This window comes from Microtus pennsylvanicus, chromosome X (genome assembly GCF_037038515.1).
Source record: "Microtus pennsylvanicus isolate mMicPen1 chromosome X, mMicPen1.hap1, whole genome shotgun sequence".
In the NCBI taxonomy this organism is placed as follows: Eukaryota; Metazoa; Chordata; class Mammalia; order Rodentia; family Cricetidae; genus Microtus; species Microtus pennsylvanicus.
Window position 1 is genome coordinate 19,261,246 of NC_134601.1, and position 25,266 is coordinate 19,286,511.

The window sequence follows — 25,266 nt, forward strand, 5'->3', positions numbered from 1 at the left end:
ATGATATATTTACTCTACAATCTAGTGTCATAACTTAGAAGGGATCTTGGCTGTCTATCTCTTCCACAAAATATCACATTGTTTTACTATATAGATGAATTATGCTGGTTGGACCAAGTGAGCAGGAAGTAGCAACCACTTTGGACTTGATGGTAACACATATGTGCATCAAAGAATGAGAAATAAATCCAACTAAAATTCAAGGGTCTTATACTTCAGAGAAATTCTTATGAGTGGTGTGGGGTATTCAGAGACATTTTTCCAAGGTGAAAAATAAGTTATTGCACATGATAAAATGATTGCACCACTGATAAAGAAGCACACTTCTTTGTGGGCCTATTTGGATTCTGGAGATACTTTTCTCACTTGGGTGTGTTACTCCAGCCCATATAACAAGTGACTCAGAAAAATGTTAACTCTGAGTGGAGTCTGGAATAGAAGGCTCTTCAACCGGTCCAGGTTGCTGGGCAGGCTGTTCTTTCACTTGGACCATTTGATCCAGCAAACCTGATAGTACTAGAGGTGTCAGTGGCAGACTGGGATGCTCTCTGGAGCCTTTGGTAGGCCCCTATAGGTCAATCACAGAAGAGACATTTGGGGTTTTGGAGCAAGGCTCTACCATCATCTGCAGACAACTATTCTCCATTTCAAAGATAGCTCTTGGCCTGCTATTGGGTCTTATTGGAAAATAAGTATTTGACAATGGGCCAAGTTCCCACATGACCTGAACTGCCCATCATTAGCTGGGTGCTACATGACCTACCAAGCGATAAAGTAGCATGTGTACAGTAGCAATCCACTATCAAATGGAAGTACATATGTGGTTGAGTCCTTGCAGGCCCTGAGGCACAAACAAGTTACATGAAGTTGCCCAAATGCCTATCGTTTTTACTCCCATTACAATGCTGTCTGCTGCCAAGTATGTACCTATAGCCTCATGGGGTGTGCCCTATGATAAGCTAACCGAGGAAGAGAAGACTACAGCCTGGTTTACAGATGGTTCCACACATTATGCAGAACCACCCAGAAGTGGACAGCTGCAGCCTTACAGTCCCTTTCTGGGATAGCCCTGAAAGACACCAGTGAAGGTAACTCTTCACAGTGGGCAGAACACATGTCCATATATTTTGTCTGGAAGGAGAAATGGTCAGATGTGTGATGGGCTATAGTTGATGGACTAGCTGGATGGTCAGGAGCTTGTAAAGAACATGATTGGAAAATTGGTGAGAACTGGGAAAGATGTGGATAGATTTCTCCAAATGAAAGAAGGATGTGAATATACTGGTGACCCATGTAAATGCTCATCAAAAGGTGACTTCAGCTGAGGAGTTCAGTAATCAAGCAGGATGGTCCATTCTATAAACACTCAGAGCCTCTTTCCCCAGCCATCCCTGTCATGGCCCAACGTGCCCTCGAACAAAGTGGCCATGGTGGCAGAGAAAGAGGTTATGCATTGGCTAGACAGCATGGTCATCCACTCACCAAAGCTAACCTGGGTACAACTGCTGCTGAGGGCCAGATCTTACAACAGTAGAGACAAACACAGCCTCAGACATAGTACCACTCACTGGGGGTAATCAGCTAATGACCTGGTGGCAGGCTGACTAATTAGAGCACTTCTTCCATACCCTTTGGGTATGGATCACTTCTCCAAGAAAAGAGTCAAGACTTACTGAGGTGCTTTTTGAGGGTGGAGGAAATACAGAAGGGACAGTAGAGGAAGATAGTTATAAATAACAATGAAAGCCATGTGACCAGTTACAGAAACAAGGATTATAATTGATATGAGTGTTTCTGTCAAATTTTAAGAAATGTATTTGTATAGATATTTGCATTTTCTTTCTCCTATTTCTTTGTAATGTAATGTAACATCAACTAAGAGAATATTAGTGGTTACCATATTCAAATTTGATATTAAAAGAACGTCTCTCAAGTGACATTGCCACCTATTTTAAAATTTATAATGCATTGGGGGTTATATAAGAGATAGTTATATCATGTTAGATGTAATTATGACCTGGTTATTGTTTTCATTTGGAAATTAAACCTCTCTCTCTGTTCTTATTTTCACTAGCAAGTTCTTAGGGAGTCCAGCATATACTGAAGATCAGATGAGACACCCAGCCTCATGAACTGAACAATTACTAAATTCTTGGACCTTCCTTTGACAGCCAGCCATTGTTAAACTAACAATTCACATGCATACATACATACATACATACATACATTTAGCAGCCTAAAAGTCCAGTTCTAAAGCCACTACCCATTGTAACTCAGAGACGATGTCTCAGGAGTGAGGATTGAAAGATTGCTGTAATAATTTCACACAAAATCTCAGGGTCATTCTCTTTATTATTCTGCAGCTCTAATTCCATTGATCTAATTTTCTCCGATTCTCTTTAGTTCCAATTCTCTATATCCTAAATCATTGGCTCCAATTCTCTGTTCCAATTCTCTCTTACTTCTTTGTTCACCTAACTTGAATACATTTTTTACAGGAGGCTTGAGGCAATAAGAAAAATTTGAGTTACATCTCATTGGTCATAACACATTCCTTGGATAAACATGATAAGGAGCTGAGACATATACAAATGCAAGGTTTCAAGGTTTCTGGTGTAAGACTGTGACCTGAGGCTGAGGGCACTGTGTCCAGTGAGACAAGCTGCCAGACATAGGTCTTTATCAGTCAGACTTGACAAGCACAGAATTGGCATCAATTTTTAGGTTGCTTAGTGTTAATAACCTTGGCTAGACACCTGCAACTCTGACCTTGTGTATATCTGAAAAATTTTTTAACTTACGATCCATTTATAGAACATTCAGTCTAGTTTGAACTTGCTCTGAGGTAAAAATGAGCTAATTGTGTGTAGCTTGAAAAAAAGGAACAAATAAGGCTTTTAAGTGTCTTACAGATCTAGTTATGAAGCATATCCTAGTATATTTTTTATATATCAAAACTATACAGTTAATGAGACATCATCTTCCTGACCACCCACGGATATAAATGTCCATAAGATTGAGATATAATCATGAGATTAAACACTACAGTGCAGGTACTGCGGAGACCCTATAGTTGCTTTTGTACATGTGAAATTATAGATAGGAACAGCAGTTTCCAGTGCTGCCTGGACAGGATTCTCCTCCATCAGAGAATCATTCCTTTTGGTGGGTTGACATCTGAATACTAGTTGTCACCTGATGCGACTCCCACGGCCTCGAACACATACGTACATACATAAATAAATACATACACATATACATATATGGGATCCAATGACCAAATTCAGGATATCTTGATCATAAAACAATGACTAACTGGTCTAAAATTTCTTTTCTTTCCCTTTAAGACATGATTTCTCTGTATACCTCTGGCTATCCTCAAACTCAGAGATCCACCTGCCTCTGCCTCCCGAGTGTTGGGTGTAAAGATGTGTACTACCATGGACCAGCTGAATTATAAAATTTCTAATAAATAAAACCTCATGAGTCCACAACAACATGAAAAACACAACAAATATTCTGTTACTACCAAAGGTGATTATTTCACTAACTCTTTGTTCTGAAATTTAGTAATTAATCTAGTAATTAAAGGCAAAGATTAAGAATCTATACCTTTTGGGGGAGGAATTATAGTTCCTCCTTAATTGATAGGAGAATTCTTTATAGAGGGATGGCAATTGAAAGATGATAGAATTTTAAAAACTGTAATTTTGCAGTACATAGTAAAATAATGGATTCAGGCAAGGATCATCAACAAATGCTAAAGTCATTAGGTGAATAACTGGTGGGAAAGAAGGTATTTGTGTGGTGCCAAACCTCATAGATTATTTTTTGATTACAACAGAAAAACTGTACATTTATAATGAAGAGAATTGGCAGTGACCATCTACCTTTAGTGTGTATGCACACTGTGTGCACCCTTGTGTTTTGCTTGTTTTGAGACAGGATCTCAGGCTAACTTTGGAGTCATGATACTGTCTGTCTCTGCCTCTGAGTGCTGGGATTACAGGTTTTCAACCATACCTGACTAGTTATCTCCTTTAATCACATAGTAAAGTGTAGTTTCATATAACACATAAGATGAACCAGTAAGTACTTCCTGATTTGATTTGTGATAAAGTATCCAGAACTGCCTGTGAGAGATTCTTGCCTGACGACCTAACTTCTCATTTGCAATTAATGTAATAGATAAAAGTTAAATCCCCTATTAAGAGAGATTTCTAAAATGTGAGTTGCCTGGGATGACTGATTCAAGAAATCAATGTTAGGGACTGGAAAGATGACTTCAAAGTTAAGAGTAATTGCTGCTCAATTCCCAATACTCACATGGTAGCTCACTACCATTCAGAGCTCTAGTTTCAAGGGATACAATACTCTCTTCTGATCTCTGGGGGGAACAAAGCACACATGTGGCACACATATATACATTCAACCAAAATACTTATACACACAAAATAAATAAACCTAAATATTTTTTAAAGATTCATTGTTAAAGGTAAAGTGGAGGTGGAGAGGATGTTCCTGTCAAAATAGACAAAGGAAGAAAAACTTGAATGCAATGTAAATATGTAAAATTTAATTGCTTTGTAGTCCAACTCATAGTAATAAAAAGCATTTGAAGGGAATTTGAATTTGGAGTGGGTGTGGTTTAGATATGACCCAGGGTGTTTTGCTTAGACTGGAAAATATAATAGTAATTTTTAGGAGAGGTACTTAAAAGTAAAATGCCATCATTCTGTGAATTCCTTTCAAACGATCAGCAAATAAGTATAAAAATGTACCAATCTATACAGAACAGGCAAATATGCTAGTATGTTAACAACTGACAAATCTAGGAAGCGGGCATACAGGATTCAAAGTAAAGAAAAAAGGGTAGAACAAAGTAAAGAATTTAACAGAGGCTCAGAAAATGAGGGGACTGTTCAAATAAATGGAAATTAAAATGAAAATTGAGATAATCCAAAGTTCCAAAATTAACAACAAAAGAATAGAGTATTTGTTTTTATTTTATGTGCACAGCTGTCTTGCCTCCATGTAATTGTACCACATTGACATAGTAGTCATAGAGGCCAGCAGAAGACATTAGATCCCCCCAGAACTGGAGTTACAGATAACTGTGAACTGCCATGTGGGTGCTGGGAATAGAACCTGGGTCCCCTGTACTCTTAACTACTGAGCTATCTCTCTGGCCCAAGATGTGAATTTTTTTTTTAAATGACAATATACAAAAGTGTTCTGACTGAGCAAGCCCTAGAACAATGAACGAAAAGAGAGTTTCAGATGCAGCCTCTTTAAATTTCAGAGCACAGAAGAAAAAAAGATTCTAAAAATCTAGGGAAGGAAAGACAAAAGGAAGGCCACTTGTGAGAGACAAATACCACATTTTCTCTAAGTGGAAGACTAAAAGGAAGAGAAGTAGAAGGGGAACTTTTAGGGAATAAGAAGACACAACCAGCAAGAGGTATAACTTTGAGTGACAATGAAGTTAATATGACCAAATTATTATACATATGAAAATGTCATAATCAAACCTATTTTGTAAATTAAACTTCAAACCGAAAACAAACTTAACCTTCAAGTTTCCTATCGCTCTGATATCAACATCCAAAATCTGCATGATCCAGAGTTGCTGTCAGCCTCTCTGACCACACTGCTCGCCATTTTCTATACTTTGTTCTGTTGTGGAATATTAGTTAAAAATGTGTTACATTCTTTTATGCTGCATTTGACTCCATGAAGCTGTGTTACTTTGCCTGTATAAAACACTTAATTGGTCTAATAAAGAGCTGAACAGCCAATAGCAAGGCAGGAGAAAGTATAGGTGGGCCTGGCAGGCAGAAAGAATAACAGGAGAAATCCGGGAAGAGAAGATTGAGAAGTACGAAAAGGAGGAGAGGAGGATGTTGGGGGTCAGCCACCCAGCCACAGAAAAAGAAAGAAAAGATATACAGAAACAGAGAAAGGTAAAAGCCTGGAGGCAAAAGGTAGATGGAATAGTTTAAGAAAAGCTAGCTAGAAATAAGCCAAGCTAAGGCTGGGCATTCATAAGAAAGAGTAAGTTGCTGTATGATTTTTTTCGGGAGCTGGGTGGTGGTACCCTCAAAGAACAAATAGAAAAAAAACCCCACTACATTGCTCTGTTCTAGACGAAGCTAAGTTCCTGATTGACTAAAAACCTTCACCGGTATTTTTTTTTTTCAGTCTAGAAAGCCATCTTGCACTTTATATCTTGCCTGTTTCCTCAGTTCCCAGCTTTGTCATTGTGCCTCCTCAGGAAAGGATTCATTAACTCATTCAAGGCTGGGATCTTCCCACAGTATACAGGATAGTGAGTCCTGACTTCATACTTGTCTTTTCAAGCCAGTGGCTCTTAACCTTCCTATTGCTGTGACCCTTTAATTAAATTCTTCATATTGTGGTGACCCCCAATCATAAAATTATTTTTGTTGCTACTTCATAATTGTAATTTTGTTACTGTTAGGTGTTGTAATGTAAATATCTGTATTTTCCGATGGTCTTGGGTGACCACTGTGAAGGGTTATTTGACCCCAAAGGGGCTGCAACCCAAGTTCTGAACCAGTGTTCTAAGCAAGTAAATACTGTGTAATTATTTTGTCTGCCTTTGACACCATACTCAAGCTTTATGATCATCCTATCCCTTTCCTAAATCAGTGTCTAGGCCACTATACACATCTCACTCCATTGTGGGATGAATGAATGGTGGTAACAATGTGTGGAATATGCAAAAATCTCATTACATAAAAACAGAGTGTCAATATAACCAAGAGACCTGTTTGCTTTGTAAGGATGTCAATGAGGACTCTTCCACATGAGTATCATGGCACAAAAAGCATGTGCCCACACTTAAATATACAGTAGTAATTAATAAATAAAAAATCTAATTCTGTTCTATTACATTCTGCATATCTGTAAACTACTCATATGTGTTCATAAATTTTAGGTGTAATTAAGATGAACTTGATCTAGGTACAGCGACACATACCTACAATCCTAGCATTTAGGAATGTGAGGCAGGAGGATGAATTTGAGGACATCTTAAGCTACATAGTGAGACACTTGTTTCAAAATGGAAAAGATGAAGCTTTAAATTTCATTTTGTATCTTTTAAAAATATTTTTTAGCCAGGCAGTAGTGGTGCTCGTCTTTATTTCCAGCACCTGGGAGGCAGAGGCAGGTGGATCTCTGTGAGTTCGAGGCCAGCCTGGTCTACAAGAGCTAGTGTCAGGACAGGTTCCAAAGCTACAGAGAAACCCTATCTTGAAAAAAAAAATCTTTTTTTAATTATCTTTATAGGTTATGGGGTAAGCGTAGTGTGCACATGTTGAGTGAGGGTGTTCACAGAGGAGAGAAGAAAGCATTGGATCCCCTGATTTAAAGGTAGTTGTGACTCACCCAATGTAGAGTAATATGTGCATTTAACTACTGAGATATCTCTCCAGTTCCTTTGTCTACTTTTGGTATACCCATTCTTTATCCCTATCTAACTGCTTAGTTGGGCACTGACACCTCAATTTTTTATAAAGATTTAATTTTAAGTGTGTGTAGAGTGCAAACGCTCATGAAAGTTAGAGGTGTAGGATCCCCCTGAAGCTGGAGTTACAGGTTGTGAGCCACCTAACATAGGTACTAAAATCAAACATGGGTCCTCTGTAAGAGCTATGGGTGCTCCTAACTGCTGAACCATCTCTCTAGTCCAGTGATAACTTACTTTTAAATTTTTATTTACTTATTTAGTGTGGGTGCACATGTGAATACCCATATGTTCACATACAAAGTGAGAGGTTGGAGGGCTGGAGAGATGGCTGAGTGGTTAAGAGCACCGGCTGCTCTTGCAGAAGACCTAGGTTCAATTCCCAGAACTCACAAGGCAGTTTCCAACTGCCTGTAACTTGAGTTCCAGGGGTCAGACACCCTCACAGACATACATGCAGGGAAATAAAAATAAATCATTAAAAGAAACCCTACAAAGTGAGAGATTGGCAGGTAGTATCTTCCTCTATTGTTTTCTAGTTTATTTTATTATTTTTAAGGGATTTGTTATTTTATGTGTATGTGTGTGTACATGCATCTTGGATGTGCAGGTGCTCAAGGAGACCAGAGGAAGGTAAGAGTTATCTGTTGTAGAAAATAAGGTGTGTTACTTTTGTTTATGCTGCATTTGTTTAGCTCTGTGCTAACTAACTATGTGCTCTACCAGTGAGCTACATGCCAAGGCTAGAGTTATTCCCAATAGTACCATGAATGATCTACAACTTTCAGCGAACAAAAATGAAATGTTTTTCCCAACAGAGATCACAAATCTCTGAACTGTCAGTCTGAGAGTCAAAGCTCTTACCCTAGAAATCTAAAAAGTTATAATTTCTTGTGGGACTGGAACTGAATTCAGGTCTACAAACATGTTAGTATTCTACTACTGAGTATTCTACTACCTTATCTCTGAAACACAAGAATAGTAACAGGAATTTCCATTGCCTGGTGAATTATCAGAATGTTTTTCTAACTTCTTGTTTTGTTTTTCGAGTCAGGGTTTCTCAGTGTAGACCTGGATGTCCTGGAATTTACTCTGTAGACCAGACTGGCCTTGAACTCAGAGATCAGCCTTGTCTCTGCTACCTGAGACCTGGGATTAAGGGCAGCAGAATGTGTTTTTTTTTTAAACTTTTAATCTTTGTACTTATATATATTTTCTAAGTTTCTTACTGTAACAGTTCATTTGCATGATTAAAACTAAAGAATTCTCCTTGTTGGTATGATGTCTACCTGTAATCCCAGCACTTGAGGTAGAAGTAAAAGGATCAAGGTCATCCACAGCGTGTGAGGAGTTAAAGACCAGGATGGGATACCTGACTGACGTGCTGTCCTTTAGGACAAAAAAAAACCAAAGTCCAAAATGCATAAAGATACCATATTTCTTGGTGCTAAAAAGATGTCTCAGCAGTTAAGAGCACTGGTTGCTCTTCCAGAGGATCTGGGTTCAGTTCCCAGCACCCACATGGTGGCTCACAACTGTCTGTAACTCAGTTCCAGGGGATCCAACAACCTCACTCAGACAAACATGCAAGCAAAACACCAATATATATAAAAAAGATATCATATTTGTTTGTTTTTTCTTAATCTGGAAGAACTTCTAAGGAATACAAGTACTTACAAGCTACTTTTTTTTTTTTTCAATTCAGGGTTTCTCTGTAGTTTTGGAGCATGCCCTGAAACTAGGTCTTGTAGATCAGGCTGCCCTTGAACTCACAGAGGTCTACCTACGTCTGCCTTCTGAGTGCTGGAGGCAACCACTGCAGGCTTTATAAGCTGTATTTTTAATTATTAAAACACACTTTCAGGGCTGGAGATGATTCAGTGGTTAAGAGCACTGGCTTTTCTTTCAGAGGACCTCAGTATAATTTCCACATGGCAGCTCACAACTTTCTATTACTCCAGTCCCAGAGGATCTGATGCCGCCTTCTGACTTCCTCAGGAGCCAAGTACACATGCAGGCAAGACACCCATATATATAAAAAATAAGTAACTTAAAAAAAATACTTTCAACTGTCCTAGCTACTTGGATTTTATAATTTTAATCATTCCCATGTTTTTACAAGACAAAAACTCTTACTAGATTTACTTATCCTGTAATTTAAAAGAACAAAAAGCAAACTGTCATAACTTGCAGACATTTGTCTATTTTTTTGCCAAGTATAATTCCCAAAACAGCTAAAAATATTAGAGCAAATTAGTTCTTAATATACTCTAATACCTTCTGCTGTTTACAAAAACACAAAACCTAGAAACACATGGAAATTTATATTTTTAAAATGAATTACTAAGTATGTGTAGGAAAAATTAGAATATAACATATCAAAGCAATGTCAATACATACCTCAAGCTTGCATACTGAATCTGTTCATTTATAAAAGATATTTCTTTCAGTAGTGTAAACTAATGAAGATGCAGGATTATCAGGAATTGGACACATATGAAAAACTTTCAACAATTAGGCAAGTAAACATAAGGAACACTAACTAGTATATAATGTTTAAATCATTTTAAAAATGCTGGGCATGCTGGTACATACTTTTAATCCCAGCACTCCAGCGGCAGAGGCAGGGAGATCTCTGAGTTCAAGGCCATCCTGGTCTACAGAGTGAGTTCCAGGGCAGCCAGGACTGTTACAAAAAATTCATCTCAGAAAAAAAATGATGTGGTCCCAAATCGGGGGAGAACACCCGGGAGTATTAAAAACCCCAAACAAGTCAAAATATTTTAAGGTTTTCAAAATCAACTCTCATGGAGAAAATTAAGATCATGATGCAAAAGTATTGAATTCGTGGTTTAGCAGAAATATGAAAGGTTATAAAGGAGAAAGAGGGAGTTAAGTCTACGTACAGATGCCATCTTTTTTGTAGAAACATTTTACAAACACAGAGATTCAACAGCTTCTTGGTTAATAGAACCAAAGGATGTAAAGAAACCAAATGCCAATCCTTGTTTCTAATTTCATTCACAGTGAAGACTCTGGTTAGCTAGGCTTCTGTTGCAAAAATGTTCCCATAGCAAAGGAGACTCAAATAACAAGGTCTATGAAGATCAACACAACCATACTTAAAAAAAAGGAGTTGCAAAGAGCAGCACTGTAAAATATCCTATGCTGTATGTACAATACAAACCTTATAGGCAATGTGTCCTGATCAATTTTAGCAGATTGGTTGCTTTGGGAAGGCAGGAAAATTAATGTTAACCATGGGTTGGGGTTTAGCTGGACTGTTTCTGGGTTCTACAAAAGGAGCCTGGCATGAATATGCAAATTGCTAACATTTATGTCTGGTCAAAAAGTACTCAGGAAGCTACTATATGAAAGGAGTATAGGGGCTAGGAAGACTGTAGGAGAATGACCTAGGGAGGAAAGAAGAGCTGAAAGCTCAGAGGATCTGGCAGAAGGTTCTAGTTTCAGCTCCTGAGTCCAGGCTGAGAGAATTACATGTGCTGTTAGCATTGGCTCATCAGTGGGCGGTGGTGGCGCACACCTTTAATCCCAGCACTTGGGAGGCAGAGGCAGGCGGATCTCTGTGAGTTCAAGACCAGCCTGGTCTACAAGAGCTAGTTCCAGGACAGGCTCCAAAAACCACAGAGAAACCCTGTCTCGAAAAACCAAAAAAAAAAGATGGCAGAACTTGGTCACCTGACCTGGCTCTTAGCCAAGATGGTGGCGAAGTCACCTGAGTTCAGTCAAAATGACACCAGTCACATGTTATATAGGGGCTGGGGAGATGGCTCAGTGGTTAAGAGCACTGACTGCTCTTCCAGAGGTAGTGAGTTCAATTCCCAGCAACCACATGGTAGCTCACAACCATCTGTAATGGGATCTGGCACCCTCTTCTGGCATGTGGACATGCATGGAGGCAGAATGTTGTATACATAATAAATAACATTGGCTCATCAGGATGGACCTGGTCCATGACAAGAAAGGAGCAAGTTTGCTCACACACTTCCTTAACTATCAAAGTCTTGTTCAAAAAAATAGTAAAGCCAGGTATACACATCTAATCCCCGAATTTGGGAGGTGGAGTAGGATTAGTAATTTAAGACCAGCCTCAGCTACATAGTGATTTTGAGGTTAGCCTGGGGTATATGAGACTGTTTCAAAAAAATCAAAAAATTCTAGGCCAGTCAGTGCTACACAGCACCACTGTTTCAAAAACAAAAACATACATGTATTTAAAAAAAAAACCCAGCAAATGAAAATCAGTAAGGCCTTAAGGGCTGAAGGTATAGGTTAGTGGTAAAATATTTTTATAGAATAAAAAAAATCAAGAGAACTAAGTATCATTTAATACCTTCTGCTAGTCTGGACCACCTCACAGGCTGGCACTATTGAGCATTACTATGTTAATAAACTATGTTGGAAGGAAAAGCCCCATCCTAGTTAATGTCTGCCTGTCTCTTGGGGGCCAAAATTGCAGGGGAAGGAGGTTCTGTGAAGATATCTATAATGTGAGCTCTGGAGGCACAATAGGTAGAACGAACGGGAAGGTGACAGAACTTGGCCAAAGAATAGATAGATCCCCTCCAGAACAAATTCAGTGTGGAAATGGGAAAGAATGGATGGACATGGAACTGAAGGCGGAAATGATCGGAAGCTTAACAAAAAGGAAATCTCACACTAGCTCAGAACTAAGAAAACAGATCGGTGTTTATTTAGGGGTAGGTAGACTTACAAGGTCAGGATGTTCTGCTTGAACGGATCAGATCCAAAGCAAACCAAACAGCCAAAAGGGAGCCCAGAGGCAAGCAGAGAGAGGAAGGAAGGGGCCGGATACGCTTCCGCACCCAGGTAAATAGTCCATGAGGCCAAGCCCCAGTAGGCGGGTAGGTATTAGCTGTAACCTTCCCACAGCGTGGAACTGCTTACTGCCTCTGAGGGTTAAAAGTAGTATCTCATAGTATGATGTAGCTTGTAAGGAAAGCTGAGCCTGCCTGGAATACAGCTGCCTGAACATCTGTACTACATGCCTGAAAACACAAGAGCTCCCATCCACAGGCACCAGCTTGCCACTCCTACCTGCCTATTTCTATGTACTGAGCCAGCCCCACATATTCTCTCATGTCTCATCTGCGAGGAATTCTGGTCTATCCTTAAGACTTATTTTTTCCTACTGATGCTTTCTCATGGACTCAGCTAAAGTTTTTTTATTATCTAGGTGCTGACTGCCATTTAAAACAAAACTAAACTGTTATCTACCTCCATTTCCCAAATCTAACATTTTATATGCTCCCTCAGCGGCACACACTTTTCTCAATCATAGTGGTCAAGCCCTTGGGGAAAAAAAAAATCACAGCCTATTTGCCCATCTGTATCTACATTAGGCCAGGATTAAGGTCAGTTCCCAGTAGCTAGCACAGTTACCCTACACAACAGAAGCTCAATCAGTAGAGGTTATATGAATAAAGTATTGCTATATATACCACAATAGCCATAGAGAAACGAAGCAATAGCAATTTAGTCCCAAATACTTACAGGATATTTTTATGCATATTAAGACAGGAAAGAGGCAGAAGGTCCAACATCTGAGGACATACTCTTCAGCCAGGCATCCAAAGGAGCTACCATAACTTAGAATGGTTCAAAATAAAAATATTCCATTTTCTTCAAGTAAAATGTCTTGCCTGAAATGCCTTGCTCACATGAGGTTGTATTTTATGAAATGGAAGCTTCCAAAGTTTTGTTTTCTAGTGCTAACTGCTAAAAACAACTTCCTCCTAGCCCAATTACTCTCTAATCTCTAAAAATAGTACTGTAGTCATACATTCCTGTGTTCATATACTCAAAGTTTTCCCCAAAAAGTCTACAACCAAATGGCCACCTCTTTGTTTAGCAATATTTTGAAATTTTAAAATGCATATATCCTTTGACCTAGCAAGTTCCACTTCTAGAACTTTCCCTTACAGATAAACTTTTCACTGAGCTAAATAGCATCTACAGGGAAGAATGTATAGCATTAACATTTTTGGGTGGATAGGGTCTTCCTCTATAGCTCTGAATGGTCTGGAACCCCTATGTGGAACATGCTGACCTCAAATTAGCAATGATCCTACTGTCTCTGCCTACTAAGTATTGGGATTATAGATATGTGCCACTATACCAAGCTAGCTAGTAGAATCAATGAAATTTTAACAATCAGAAACAAACACTCATTAATAGAAAAACAGTTAAATGAATTACAGTACATCTCATAAATAATAAGACTATTTAATCCCAACAGTTAAAAAGAATGACATGGTTCTCTATGAACTAATTCCAAATAATCTCTAAGATACATTAATAGAAGGCAAGCATTTGCAACTGTGTACCATATATTAAAGTTCAGATAAAAGATATATTCCCACACATTCTTGTGTGTAAGCAGACACAAAATACATAAAAACATATGCATAAACATACAGAATAAGGCACTAGACCAGTCACATTGACAGCCAGCAGGATAGTGGTTTAGGAAAAGATGGGCATGAAGGAAGAAAGTGGAATGTTCATTGAGCACAGAATTGCTGCTTTATTTAAAATAAATCTCAATATGAATGGCAATAATAGGTGTACAACAATCTGAACACACTAAATGGCATGGTAACCATTTTAACATAAAAGTTAACATGGCAACTTTTATGTGTATTTTGACTAAAACAAATTTAATATATACTGGTCTGTCAATCCAGCAAGGAAGGCAGAAAGATTACCAATTTAAGGCTAGCCTGGGCAACTCAGTGAGATTTTTGTCTCAAAATATACTTAAAAATTTAAGATTTACTGGCTTTATGAGTGTTTTGCCTGCATGTATGTATGTGTACCACATGCATGTCTAGTACCTACAGAGATAAGAAAGGATTCCCTGGAACTGGAATTACGGATGGTTATGGATGCTAGGAACTAAACCTGGGTTCTCTGCAAGAGCAACAAGTGCTCTGAATCACTGAGCCATCTCTCTGGCTTCTTTAAACACACTTTAAAAAGGGCCAGAGCCCTTATAGCCTTAGCTGACCTAGAGGTCTGTCTCTCTGCCTTCCAGTGCTAGGACTAAAAGTGTGTGCCACTACACCTGGCTCTTTGAAAAATTCAACACACACTCTTCTACACTCTTGCCATTTTATCAAAAACCTGCTTTTGTGAAGATCTGCTGTGTTCAAGTCTTGTGAAAGCACTGTAGCCCACATCCATTAAGGAGAAAAATGCCAGTTCCAGGTCTTAGTAATGCCCCTAGCTCAAAAAAGCAGGTACTCAAAACAGGTGAATGAATAAGTGCTAGTTCAAAGGACCACCATCAAATTCCCCAAATTTCAGGAAAAATAAAACAGCTTTACAGAGAAAATAGGAAAAACATAAGAGATACTTTGTTTATCTAAAGAAAACAGCATTTGAAAAATTTGAAAACCGAATGACTAGTTCACCCAATAACTAAGACAAAACCCAAGTGTTTTCTAGAAACCATCCCACCACCAAACAAAATACAAAAATTAATATTTTTGAAAACACAGGGCAACTTTAAGAGGGAAGCGGGCAATAGAACACATATGACATGAAACCTCTTGGGCCTTCTACAGACAGGACCAGGAGGCCAAGGCAGGAGAACAGGAAAGGGAAAAGGGAAGAATGAGCAACAGAACAGAATACATATGAAAATATCATAATGAAACCATCATTTTGTAAGCTAATTAAAAAAAAACTATCTAAGGGCTAGAGAGACATAAATAGGCATGACATCAATTCTAATATCCCTTAGTCTCTTTAGTCTAAAGCGTGCACACACACACAGAGAAAGGGAGAGAGGGATAAGGAGGGGAAGGGGGAGGGGGAGGGGAGGGAGAGAGAGAGGGAGAGAGAGGGAGAGAGAGAGAGAGAGAGAGAGAGAGAGAGAGAGAGAGAGAGAGAATTTATTTATTTTTTAATTTTTTGTTTTTTCAAGATAGGGTTTCTGTAGCTTTGGTGCCTGTCCTGGAACTAGCTCTTGTAGACCAGGCTGGTCTCAAACTCACAGAGATCCACCTGCCTCTGCCTCCACCTCCCTAGTGCGCTGGGATTAAAGGCATTGCCACCAACACCCAGTTTTTTTTGGGGGGGGGGTGGGAAGAGAATTTAAAAAACATTTGAAAAACAAATTTAAAAAGGAATGTGAAACCCATGAACTTATGGTGTACATTAAATATGTATATATTATAAATACACCAGTCTTTGCAGAAAGAAAATGAAAGTGAATATCAAATAACTCTGAGTAGAAAAAAAACTTTGTTTGTGTTTTGCCTGCATGTAAGTTTATTCCCATGTAAATGCCTGATGTCTGTGAAGGCCAGAAGAAACCAATCCCCTGGAACAGTAGTTATGCCTGGTTGTGAACTATGGGAACTGAATCTAGGCCCTTTGCAAAGCAGTAAGCGTCCTTTTTTTTATGAGACAGGGCTTCTGTGTATCCCTGTCTGTCCTGGAACTCTGTAGATTGAACTTACAGAGATCCACTTGCCTCTGCCTCCTAAGTGCTGGAATATAAGGCATGCACCACCACTGCCCGGCCATGCAGCAAGTTTCCTTATGTTCTTAACCACTAAAATATCCCTGTAGCCCTCAGAAAACACTTTCTAAAAGCAAAATAAATCCTAAATACTTTTAGTGAGTACATATTACACATGTGTGTACTACAGTGCATATGCGTAGGTCCAAGGACAACTTGCAGAAGATGGTTCTCTTCTACTACATGGCTCTGGGAATCAAATTCAGGTCATTAGGCGTGGTGGACATATTTTTAACCCATTTAGCCAATCACTGGGCTGCCTGAGATTTTATACAGTAGAAAGACAAGCAGTATCAAAAACCATGACAGAGTAGGAAAATATCTGTACCATGACAAAGAGTTAAATCTTTAATATATTAAGAGTTCTTAGAAAGACTAGGTATTTAGTTCAGTGGCTCTAGAAAGTACAAGGCCTTGGTTTCTTAAAGATCCACTTAAAAAGAAGTATCTTGGGGATCTAGAGAGATGGCTTAGCAGCTAAAAGCGCTTGCTGTTCTTGCAGAGGACCTGTGTTCAGTTTTTAGCACTCATGTGACATGGCTTACAACTGTCCATATCTGTAGCTCCAAGAGGATCTACCTCTGTCCTCTGCAGGTACCTGCACTCATATCCCTAAAGACACAAACAGGAAGACACACTCACACACAAAATTAAAAAAAATACTGTGATGGAATAATGAATACAGAAAATAAATACAAAAATTTACATAGGCCAGATACAAATGGCCAATGATTACTGAGTTTCAACTTTATTAATAATAAAAAGAAAACTGATTTAAAGTATCTATCTTAATTATAAAGCCCAAGAACTGAGACAGCCATCTGGAAAGGTGATATGCCAATACCTACCAGTACCTTCAAGTCTAGGCAGCCATTCTTCAAAATGACTAGCTCATGAAGTTCTTCTACAAAGTTTTATCATTTTGTTTTTTGAGACAGGGTCTTGCTATGGTAGCCTTAGCTGGCCTGGAAATCGCTATGTAAACTAGGCTGGCCTCAAACTCACAAAGATCCATCTACCTGCCTCTGCTTCCCAAGTGCTGAGATTAAAGTGGTATACCACCATGCCTGACAACTTTTTTTAAAGGAGAAAAGATATGATATTCTTTACAAGTAAAGACAAATTCTATTGTTCGAACTCATATGTTTTTCTCATTTATAAGTAATAATATTTTTAATAAAAAAATTATCCATCTTCTCTATATTTCTTTGTAGAAATGTGTAGTGTCATTATTACCTTTTTCACAAAGGCATTTGCAAACTGAGAAAAATACTATAAAAAAAACACAGACCACTCCCAGTTCAACATCTACCAGAAGAAACCCATCTTTGCTGCTATTACAATTAGTCTGCAGAATTCCCGAGAAAAAGCACCAGCCATATAACTCCCACCAGCATAAATATGTGGAACACAAAGAACAGTCAGCCAGGTCTGGAGCATGCCCTATCATAGTAAGTAGAATGACAACTAAAGTCACAGGAACAAGAGCAGAACCAAACTTGGGACCTGGAGACAGTGCTAAGGTCTTCATTTCCTTCTATTCTCCTCCACCTAAAACTAACTCCCCCAGATAAATAGGCTATTGAGTATGAGGTAATGTGTATGTACACAATAGCTTTATGAAGTGTAATAAATACTAGATACACAGAAAAGGCTACTTGGGGGTCTGGGCTGAAATCACAATGCAGCATGTGTGAACAGTCAACATTTTCTTTTGTAGAAAATGGGAAAAATTTAAATGGAATTATCTGTTTTGTCTCAAAGAAATTCAGGTGACAAAAATATCAAATGTGGAATAACCACTGATTTAAAAAAAAAGCTTGAGGTATCTGTGCCTGATAATGGATGAGAAATTACAGAACAATTCACTCTAACAAAACTAAAGTCAACACAATGGTACCACAGTGCAGCAGGTCTGTCACCTAAATATTAGGTCTACAATTACTTGGCTCTCCAACTTTTACAAAAGCACTTATTCTGCTCTAGAATCACAAGAGCTACAAGTATATCTGAGTGCACTCCATCACAGGAGCACAGAAAGCAAGCACCATTAGCTACAGTTTCCACTGTTCTGTGACACTTTCAGAAGGGTACCCTTCTAGGAGACCAAATACCAGTTCCTGTATCTGAAAATGCAATACACCACCAGTAAGTCATTTAGCCCAAGGCAAAGCAAAGAAATCATGCTGAAGACCACTAGGTAAGAGCAGCAGCATAGGTGAAGAGCTCAGGACAAGCACTCTCCTGCTTCAAGGTGAACTGAAGCTGCAGATCACCAGTTCCAGCTCTAATCTGACACCCACCCCCAGATAACATTGTGACTACCAAGTAACTCTACCCAGACTGAACTGACCTTTCAGGGCTCAGGGAAGTGACTTTTTTTTATTATATGGCACAGTTTGGCCCAGTTATGTTTTTCATCTTTGGGGTACTTTTATACTGTCCAAGAGTAGTATATCTTTTTTTCCTTTTTTTGTTTTGTTTTAAAAACAGATGGCCAAACCAGGACATATACTAAAAAAAAAAAAAGGAAGGTTACTTACCTGAGCCCTAACATCCCAGCTACCATGGAATCCTGTTGGAGCTGGTCTACAGAAGCAAGGTGTATTCTGGGGAGTCACATGTCACATCAAAGCAGGAACTGGTGAGTCTGTATTTTTATGGAGCCTAAAACAAAGAAAATTGTAAGTTGAAAGTCCCCATTGAGCTGCACTTTTTTTCCCAAGGCTTTTGGGACATTTTGAAGATAATCACAGACAAAGTACTATGTTACTTCCCAGATCATCTAGTTAGAAGCAAAGAATAAACTGCAAATTACTGCCACGTGACACAAAATGCTAAAATAAAAACAAGATTTATGCATGTCAGAATCAACACTATCAAAGGTCTAGATACCTCTGGGGAACACTTTGAAACTACAATGCATACCACAAGTGGTGATTTCTGGTATTTCTTCTACCACATCATACAGGAAAAGTCAAGGATAGAATGTGTTCAAGAGTTTAGGCAACATCAGAACATCACCACAAAACAAATCACACCAAATCCAAAAGCCAAGTCTCTCTTTTGATTCCAGCAGTCAAAGCTGCAAGGAACTGTTCTAATATCACACAATTTCACCTTGAGATAAAAGACAAAAAGCACCAGGAGAGCCAAAGCTATCATCCAAAATAGAGAAGTCCATCTCTAACCAATTACTTTAAGCCTCTCAAATCAGTAAATCTCAATGTCTATAACACATTGTATTAATGGGTCTTTTGATTTTTTTGTTATTTTTCTTAAATTTTTTGAGATTTTATTTATTGTTATTTTATATGTATGAGCATTTCTCTAAACGCATGTCTGTGTACCACCACCTGCATGAAGTGCTTGCTGAAGCCAGTAGAGGCCATCCTATTCCCTGGGACTGGAGTTATAGTGAGCCTCTATGAAGGTAGTAGAAATTGAACCTAGGTCTTCTGTTAGAGTAGCCAGTGTTCTTAACTGCTGAGCCATCTCTCCAGTCCCTGTTGTTGCTTTTTTTAGGCAGTTCTGTTATATAGTTCAGGGTATCCTCAAACTCAGATCTTCCTGCTTCAGCCTGTCTTGTTTTTGAACACATGTTCAAATAAGGATGTTGCCATCAAGAAAAACCATCATTTCCTAGTTAAAACCTATATTGTGCCATATTAGCTAACAGATACCTTGCTCTTCCAGCAAAGATATCACTAATAGAAAAGCTTACATTATACAACTTAAGACTAGTCACTCATGGAGTCAAATCCAGATGAAGGGCAACAGCAACCAAGTCCTTGGCAACTGACTACCAGTTCCCTAGATGATGCCTATAGTTATCTTTTAAAGCTCAGTAAAACCTCTTAATTCCCATAATTTCCTTAAGTCATAGAATTAAGTCATGGAACACTTTGAAATCCCAAAGTTAATATTTTTTGAATATCCGCCTAATAAAAATCAAACCAATACCTTGTTTAGGAGGGCCTGCAAAGTCACAAGTTCTCAAGAACAGTTTTACCTACAATTTTACTCGTCCCCCCCCCCCCGTAGTGTTGGAACTGAAATCAGTGACCTCCAGGTGCAAAGCAAACACTTTACTACTGACAAAGCCATGTTTCATTAGGAGCTGAGCTAAGCTTTATTCTAAGCTCTTAAAAAGTTTGAGATCTTTAACTTAAGGTTTCACAGGGAAAAAAATTAAAAATGAGTATAATTAGGTGAAAATCCAACAAAAATGTTCATGCTATAATACCTCCATCCAAGATAAGCACATTTTTACCAAGGCTTGGTCAATAACAGGAGTCCAGACATCCATAGTACTGGCAAAGAGGTACCACATGCTAGCAGAGTGCCAAGAAGAAGGTTAAAACGCCAGTATTTACTCTGGTCATACTGCCCCCTTTAACATGGAAATAGGCATGTCTGCCTTCTCTCAGAGTCTTGCTATCACTCAGTCATCCCACATACTAATCGAGTATTTAAGCCATCACACACAAATCAAACTTTCAATGGAAAATGTTACTTGAAAGATAAAAGCAGGAGAAAATTGTGGAAACGAGAAGAGCACACACATCTTCTGTATAAGCAAGCCCCAGAAGAAGGGAACCATTGACATTAGTCCTTCCTGAAATGACGAGTAGGCAGTGCTCTGATTGGATAACAGCAGAGTGACTACAAAAAGCTGTGATGGGCACTGTTCTCTACCCAACAAAAAGATAAGTTTCTGTCAGCCACATAGCCTAGTCTGCACAGGTGTTACCAAATCAGGTGATGAAAATGAGGTACTTTGCCACTTCCCTGGAATTCTCCAGTAGAGGCTGTGCTTAAAACATTGGCTACTACAAATGTCATTGTCCACGATTCTCTGTTTCCCAGAGGTAACTCATACAGCCTGGTGATAAACTGTTCTTAGCCAATTAAAAGATTATTACTGACAGTCACCTTTAGGAAACATAAAAGGTTCCAGGAAACACAGTTTACCATGCAAACAAGTTAACAAGTTTACCACTGCTGTTCTTTATTCTAGGTTAAAGAAACAAACTTCTCAGGAGTGCTTGGGTGGAGTTGGGGCACTGGTACATGGGACTGTAGTCGGTTTTTCTTTCAAACTCCATAGCTTTGCCTCCCTGCCCCCAGTAGATTAGGCCTCATAGAAGCAGATCAGGCAGAGGGAACAACTCTATCTGGAAAATATAAACACAGATTGCAAAAATGGATCATAACCTTCCAAAATTGTGGTCTATGTGGTGCCCCAGATGTATCTCAGGATTCAAACAGCAAGAAAGAGTAGAAAGCTAGGATGTAGCTCAGTGGTCGGGTGATTGCCTAGCATGCACAAGGCCCTGGGTTTGACCACCAGTACAACAATAACAAAAAAGAAAAAATTCTCAGAGTACAACTGACTACATGATGCTTTCTTCCTAAGTGAAACAAGGAAATAGGAATATGTGATAGATCAATGTTAGCAAGAAAGCCATACAGATTCTTCAAACTCTTAGGATACACAAACTCAACTCTCAAGGACACACTAACTTTAGATGTCACCAGGCACTTTGGAAAGAAACTGTATTCTGGAAGTTGCTTACACTGTTTGGAGAGCTAGAGGTACAACAAATAGCTAACTGGAAGGGCACCTGAAAAAAGCACACACGTTGCAGAATATGAAAATAAACTAAAGATTCCAACTCTGAGTTCAGGCTCAAATGTACAAACCTTGGAATCTTTGACAAGCAAGGCTTGCGTGTGTTTGTGAAACTGAATGAGCTCTGTTGATCAGCTGCTCAGCTGCCCTGCCATGAATGGGTCATGTGCATCAACTCATTTTAGATCATTTGTACTTCTAAACTGTTTGGATTCTTTAAAGTTCTGACATATCCGGGTAAATAAATAAAAGCAAGTGTTTTCTAAGCTTTCTGCATAAGATCTGAAGTTAAAAACAAACAAAACCAAAAGCCCATAAATAAATGTATTTTTCCAAATCCTTGTGGAAATTCCCCAAAGGCCTAAACAATCCAGACTTTATCTTTGTATAGAGATCTGGCATATTTCAAAGGACCCCAGAGGTCAGCTTAATCATGTTATTAATTGATTCACATGACAATTCCAATCACGAACTCAAAATTCTCTTCTACAGTAATAATTACCTATTAGTACAATTTTACTACCCAGGCCCAAATTGGCTTCATTTATATAGCATAATAAAATACTTAGAACTTGTGAGAGTTCTACAACATTTCAGCCACCTAGCACTATAAATTAGTCCATTATGTTTCATGATCACCATCAACCATCCTGTATTTGATCCTGTTGTCTCACTGTTTGGGGTAATGATTCCCAACACTGGAGACAACATGCAAATGGCTCAACAGAGTCCATTTGTGTTCCTGGAAAAATAACCAGAAGCACCTTTCTGCCTGACCATGATGAGTCAGGAATATCAATTTTGTGGTGGAGCCCATTTTTGCTGTGATCAACCCATACCCAAACACACAAGGAACTAGCACAGAGTTACTCCTAGCAAGCTTTACCATTCAGGGGTCCATATGTAGCAATGTCATACAGAGTCTTTCTTGTGAGAGCAATCTTTTTAGTCTCCATAATGACTTTAAACCGTCAGTGCAAAAACCTCAGAAATATTGTCAAATAAAAGTCACCTGTGTTTTATTTTAAGTGATCTTACTATAATCAAACAAAAGAGAATGAACTTTCAAAGATAATCTACAGGAGTCACAATGATGTGATGAACTTGCCCCATCTGGTACTGGCGATCCTGAACGCTCCAGGACGAAGAAAGCCCGTAACATACAATGTCCCATTCCACTTATGTAACTGGATGATCGCTGGCGAAGAAGGGGGGTGGGGTGGGAAGACGCTCATATTCCGAAGCCACAGCACAGCACCCCCAAAGAACCAGAGCACCCTGAGGGCATGGTCTCAGGAAGAGCTTCAGGTGCTGAGGAACGCACAGTCCCCTTCCCACGGTCCCTGATGAGAACTATAACCATCTCTTTAGATGAGTTGTGAGACCCAGAACATAATGTCTAGTCCTTTATGTGGGTGGACAATAACCCCCACCTACTTGTTCCTGCCAAATGGGGAATGGAGCTAGAGAACCGAGTCGCTTACAGTGGGGACAAAAAGTCATGGAATGGGTGAGGAGGAGGGGGGGAGCAAAGCCTGGAGATGGGGGTAAGAGCTCAGAAGCCCTTGTGGCGCACTCTCCCAACGGGAGGTGGACTGCGCACGCGCGGTGTGTGTGTGTGTGTGTGTGTGTGTGTGTGTGTGTGTGTGTGTGTGTGCGTGCGCGCGCGCGCGCGTGTGAGAGAGAGAGAGAGAGAGAGAGAGAGAGAGAGAGAGAGAGAGAGGGAGGGAGGGAGGGAGGGAGGGAGGGAGGGAGAGGGAAGAAGAGAGTGAATGTGTATGTGTGTGTGTGTGTTGGAGGGGGAGCAAGTAACGGGAGGGAGTGCGCGAGGGAGAGGGGACAGCGTGATCCAGGGAGAGGCCGGGACCGCGGGCGCGCGACGTTGCCGCGGCCCAAAGCCCCAAGAAGGGCAGGAGCGCGCGCAGCCCCAACTGGCGAAGCCCAGCTGACAAGGGCGCCTGCACAGCCGAGGCCCAGGATGCGCACAGAGGGGGCGGGCAGCGGGAGGGCGTCATTCGAAGGTGGCTCCAGGGAGATCGTGCTGAGGACGGTCGCTTGCGACTGAGGGTGACGAGTGGAGAAGAAAGCCGCCACCGGTGGCAGAGGGAGGGGGAGGGTAGAGAGGAGGGACGCCATCCGCCAGCCTTGTCGCCCGACCCCGCGGGCCCCTCCCGCGCCACGTCCCGCCCCTACCTCCCGCCCCCCGGCAAGGGTCCTCGCCCGCGGCCTTGGCGGTCCCACTCACAGTCTCTCCTCCTCGCCTCCTCCTCCTCCTCCGCTCGGCGCGGCGGCGGCGGCGGCGGCGGCGGCGGCCATTTTCCGAACGGCTTTTACCACAGCCCTCTCTCCGAGAGGAGGGAGCGCGCGCGCAACCGATGCCGGGACCCCGCACGGCTGACGTCGCGCCCCGCCCTCCCGGCCAGCTTGAGCGCTGCTGCACCTGCGCGCCCGTGCCCCACCTCCGGCGCCTCGTCAAGCCTACGCTCCATTGGCTGTGGCGCCCAGTCTGGGGCGGAGCCTTAGAAGTGACGTCCCCAATTGGCAGGAGTTCTTGTCTGTTTAGGCCAGGGAAAAGGGGGCGGACCCCATTCAGTCGGGATTGGTGGCAATCGACTGTCATTTGGGGAAAAGAGGCGGCAAGGGCACAGAAGGGATGGTTTTGTGGGCGGCATTTCAATGCTAAGGTTTAATGGAGCCCCTGTGGATGCTGTCGCGTAAGAAAGCCTAGGCTCTCGGTGCCTATTAGCGCCACCCTGCTGAGCAGTTGACCCTCCTCTATCCGCAAGCACATCCGCATTTGGTATGCTGCAATAAGCATTTGACTGCACCAGCATTTTCTTAGTATCATTTTCAGTAGAAGCAGCAAAGTTGCCTGCTGAGAAGCCTGACATTGTTCCAAGCAAAGGGACTTATTTTAAGGGGCCTACCCATTGTATTAGTTCACTTCATTTCTAGATGTCACACTCTTAGGGCCGGCAGTAAACTCAACATATCAAACCCTGGTCTTTGCAGACTTCTACGGTAGGAAGATGGAACATGCCAAGCCCATATGAGATCTGCCATTGTTGGATCAGATGGTTAGCACTGTTTTTGAAGACGTAATTTGGGACCTGAGACCCAGCAATCTGAATTTAAGAGAATGATGGAAGATTTAGGTAGTAGGGAGTCAGGTAAGAGTGTCAAAGCAACCTTACCCTGATATCAGTTATCATCCAAAACTCTTTGTGCTAATCTTATGCTTAACAAATTTGGGTCCCCCCTCCATTCATTTACTTGCTTGGCACTGTTTTAGTACTGAACAAGGAAACAAACTAGAATCATGGTAAGGAAGAGTCAGACTAAACATACAAGTAAATAGAACTTAAATTTTTACATAGAAATAAAGACTCTCAAATAGATAAGGCAAGTATGATAGGAGTGCTATTTAGAAATCCTCTGGTTTTCGCCTTCATGCCTCCCCCCAATATGGGTAACTGGGGAAAACATTCTAGGCAAGTTTAAAGACCCTAAGGAAGGACTGCCTGACTTATCAAGGAGGCCAGTGTGACTGAAGAGAGATAAATGGTA

General features: G+C 40.4%; 1 protein-coding gene across 4 annotated transcripts in view; it reads right to left on the reverse strand.

Moving 5' to 3' along the window:
* Mecp2 (methyl-CpG binding protein 2) overlaps positions 1-24,115 on the reverse strand; it is a 67,867-nt gene extending 43,752 nt beyond the window's left edge. The window contains exons 1-3 of one of the 4 annotated variants that reach the window (XM_075958548.1): positions 23,945-24,045; positions 21,064-21,241; positions 18,608-18,731 (exon numbers count right to left, since the gene is read on the reverse strand). In XM_075958548.1, the coding sequence (XP_075814663.1) occupies positions 18,608-18,633 (26 nt within the window). In that variant the 5' untranslated portion in view covers positions 18,634-18,731; positions 21,064-21,241; positions 23,945-24,045. Of the gene's footprint in view, positions 1-18,607; positions 18,732-21,063; positions 21,242-23,944 lie in introns of all 4 variants that reach the window. The other 3 variants (XM_075958547.1, XM_075958549.1, XM_075958546.1) reach the window with 3 other exon arrangements.
* Between the last annotated feature and the right edge of the window lie 1,151 nt (positions 24,116-25,266).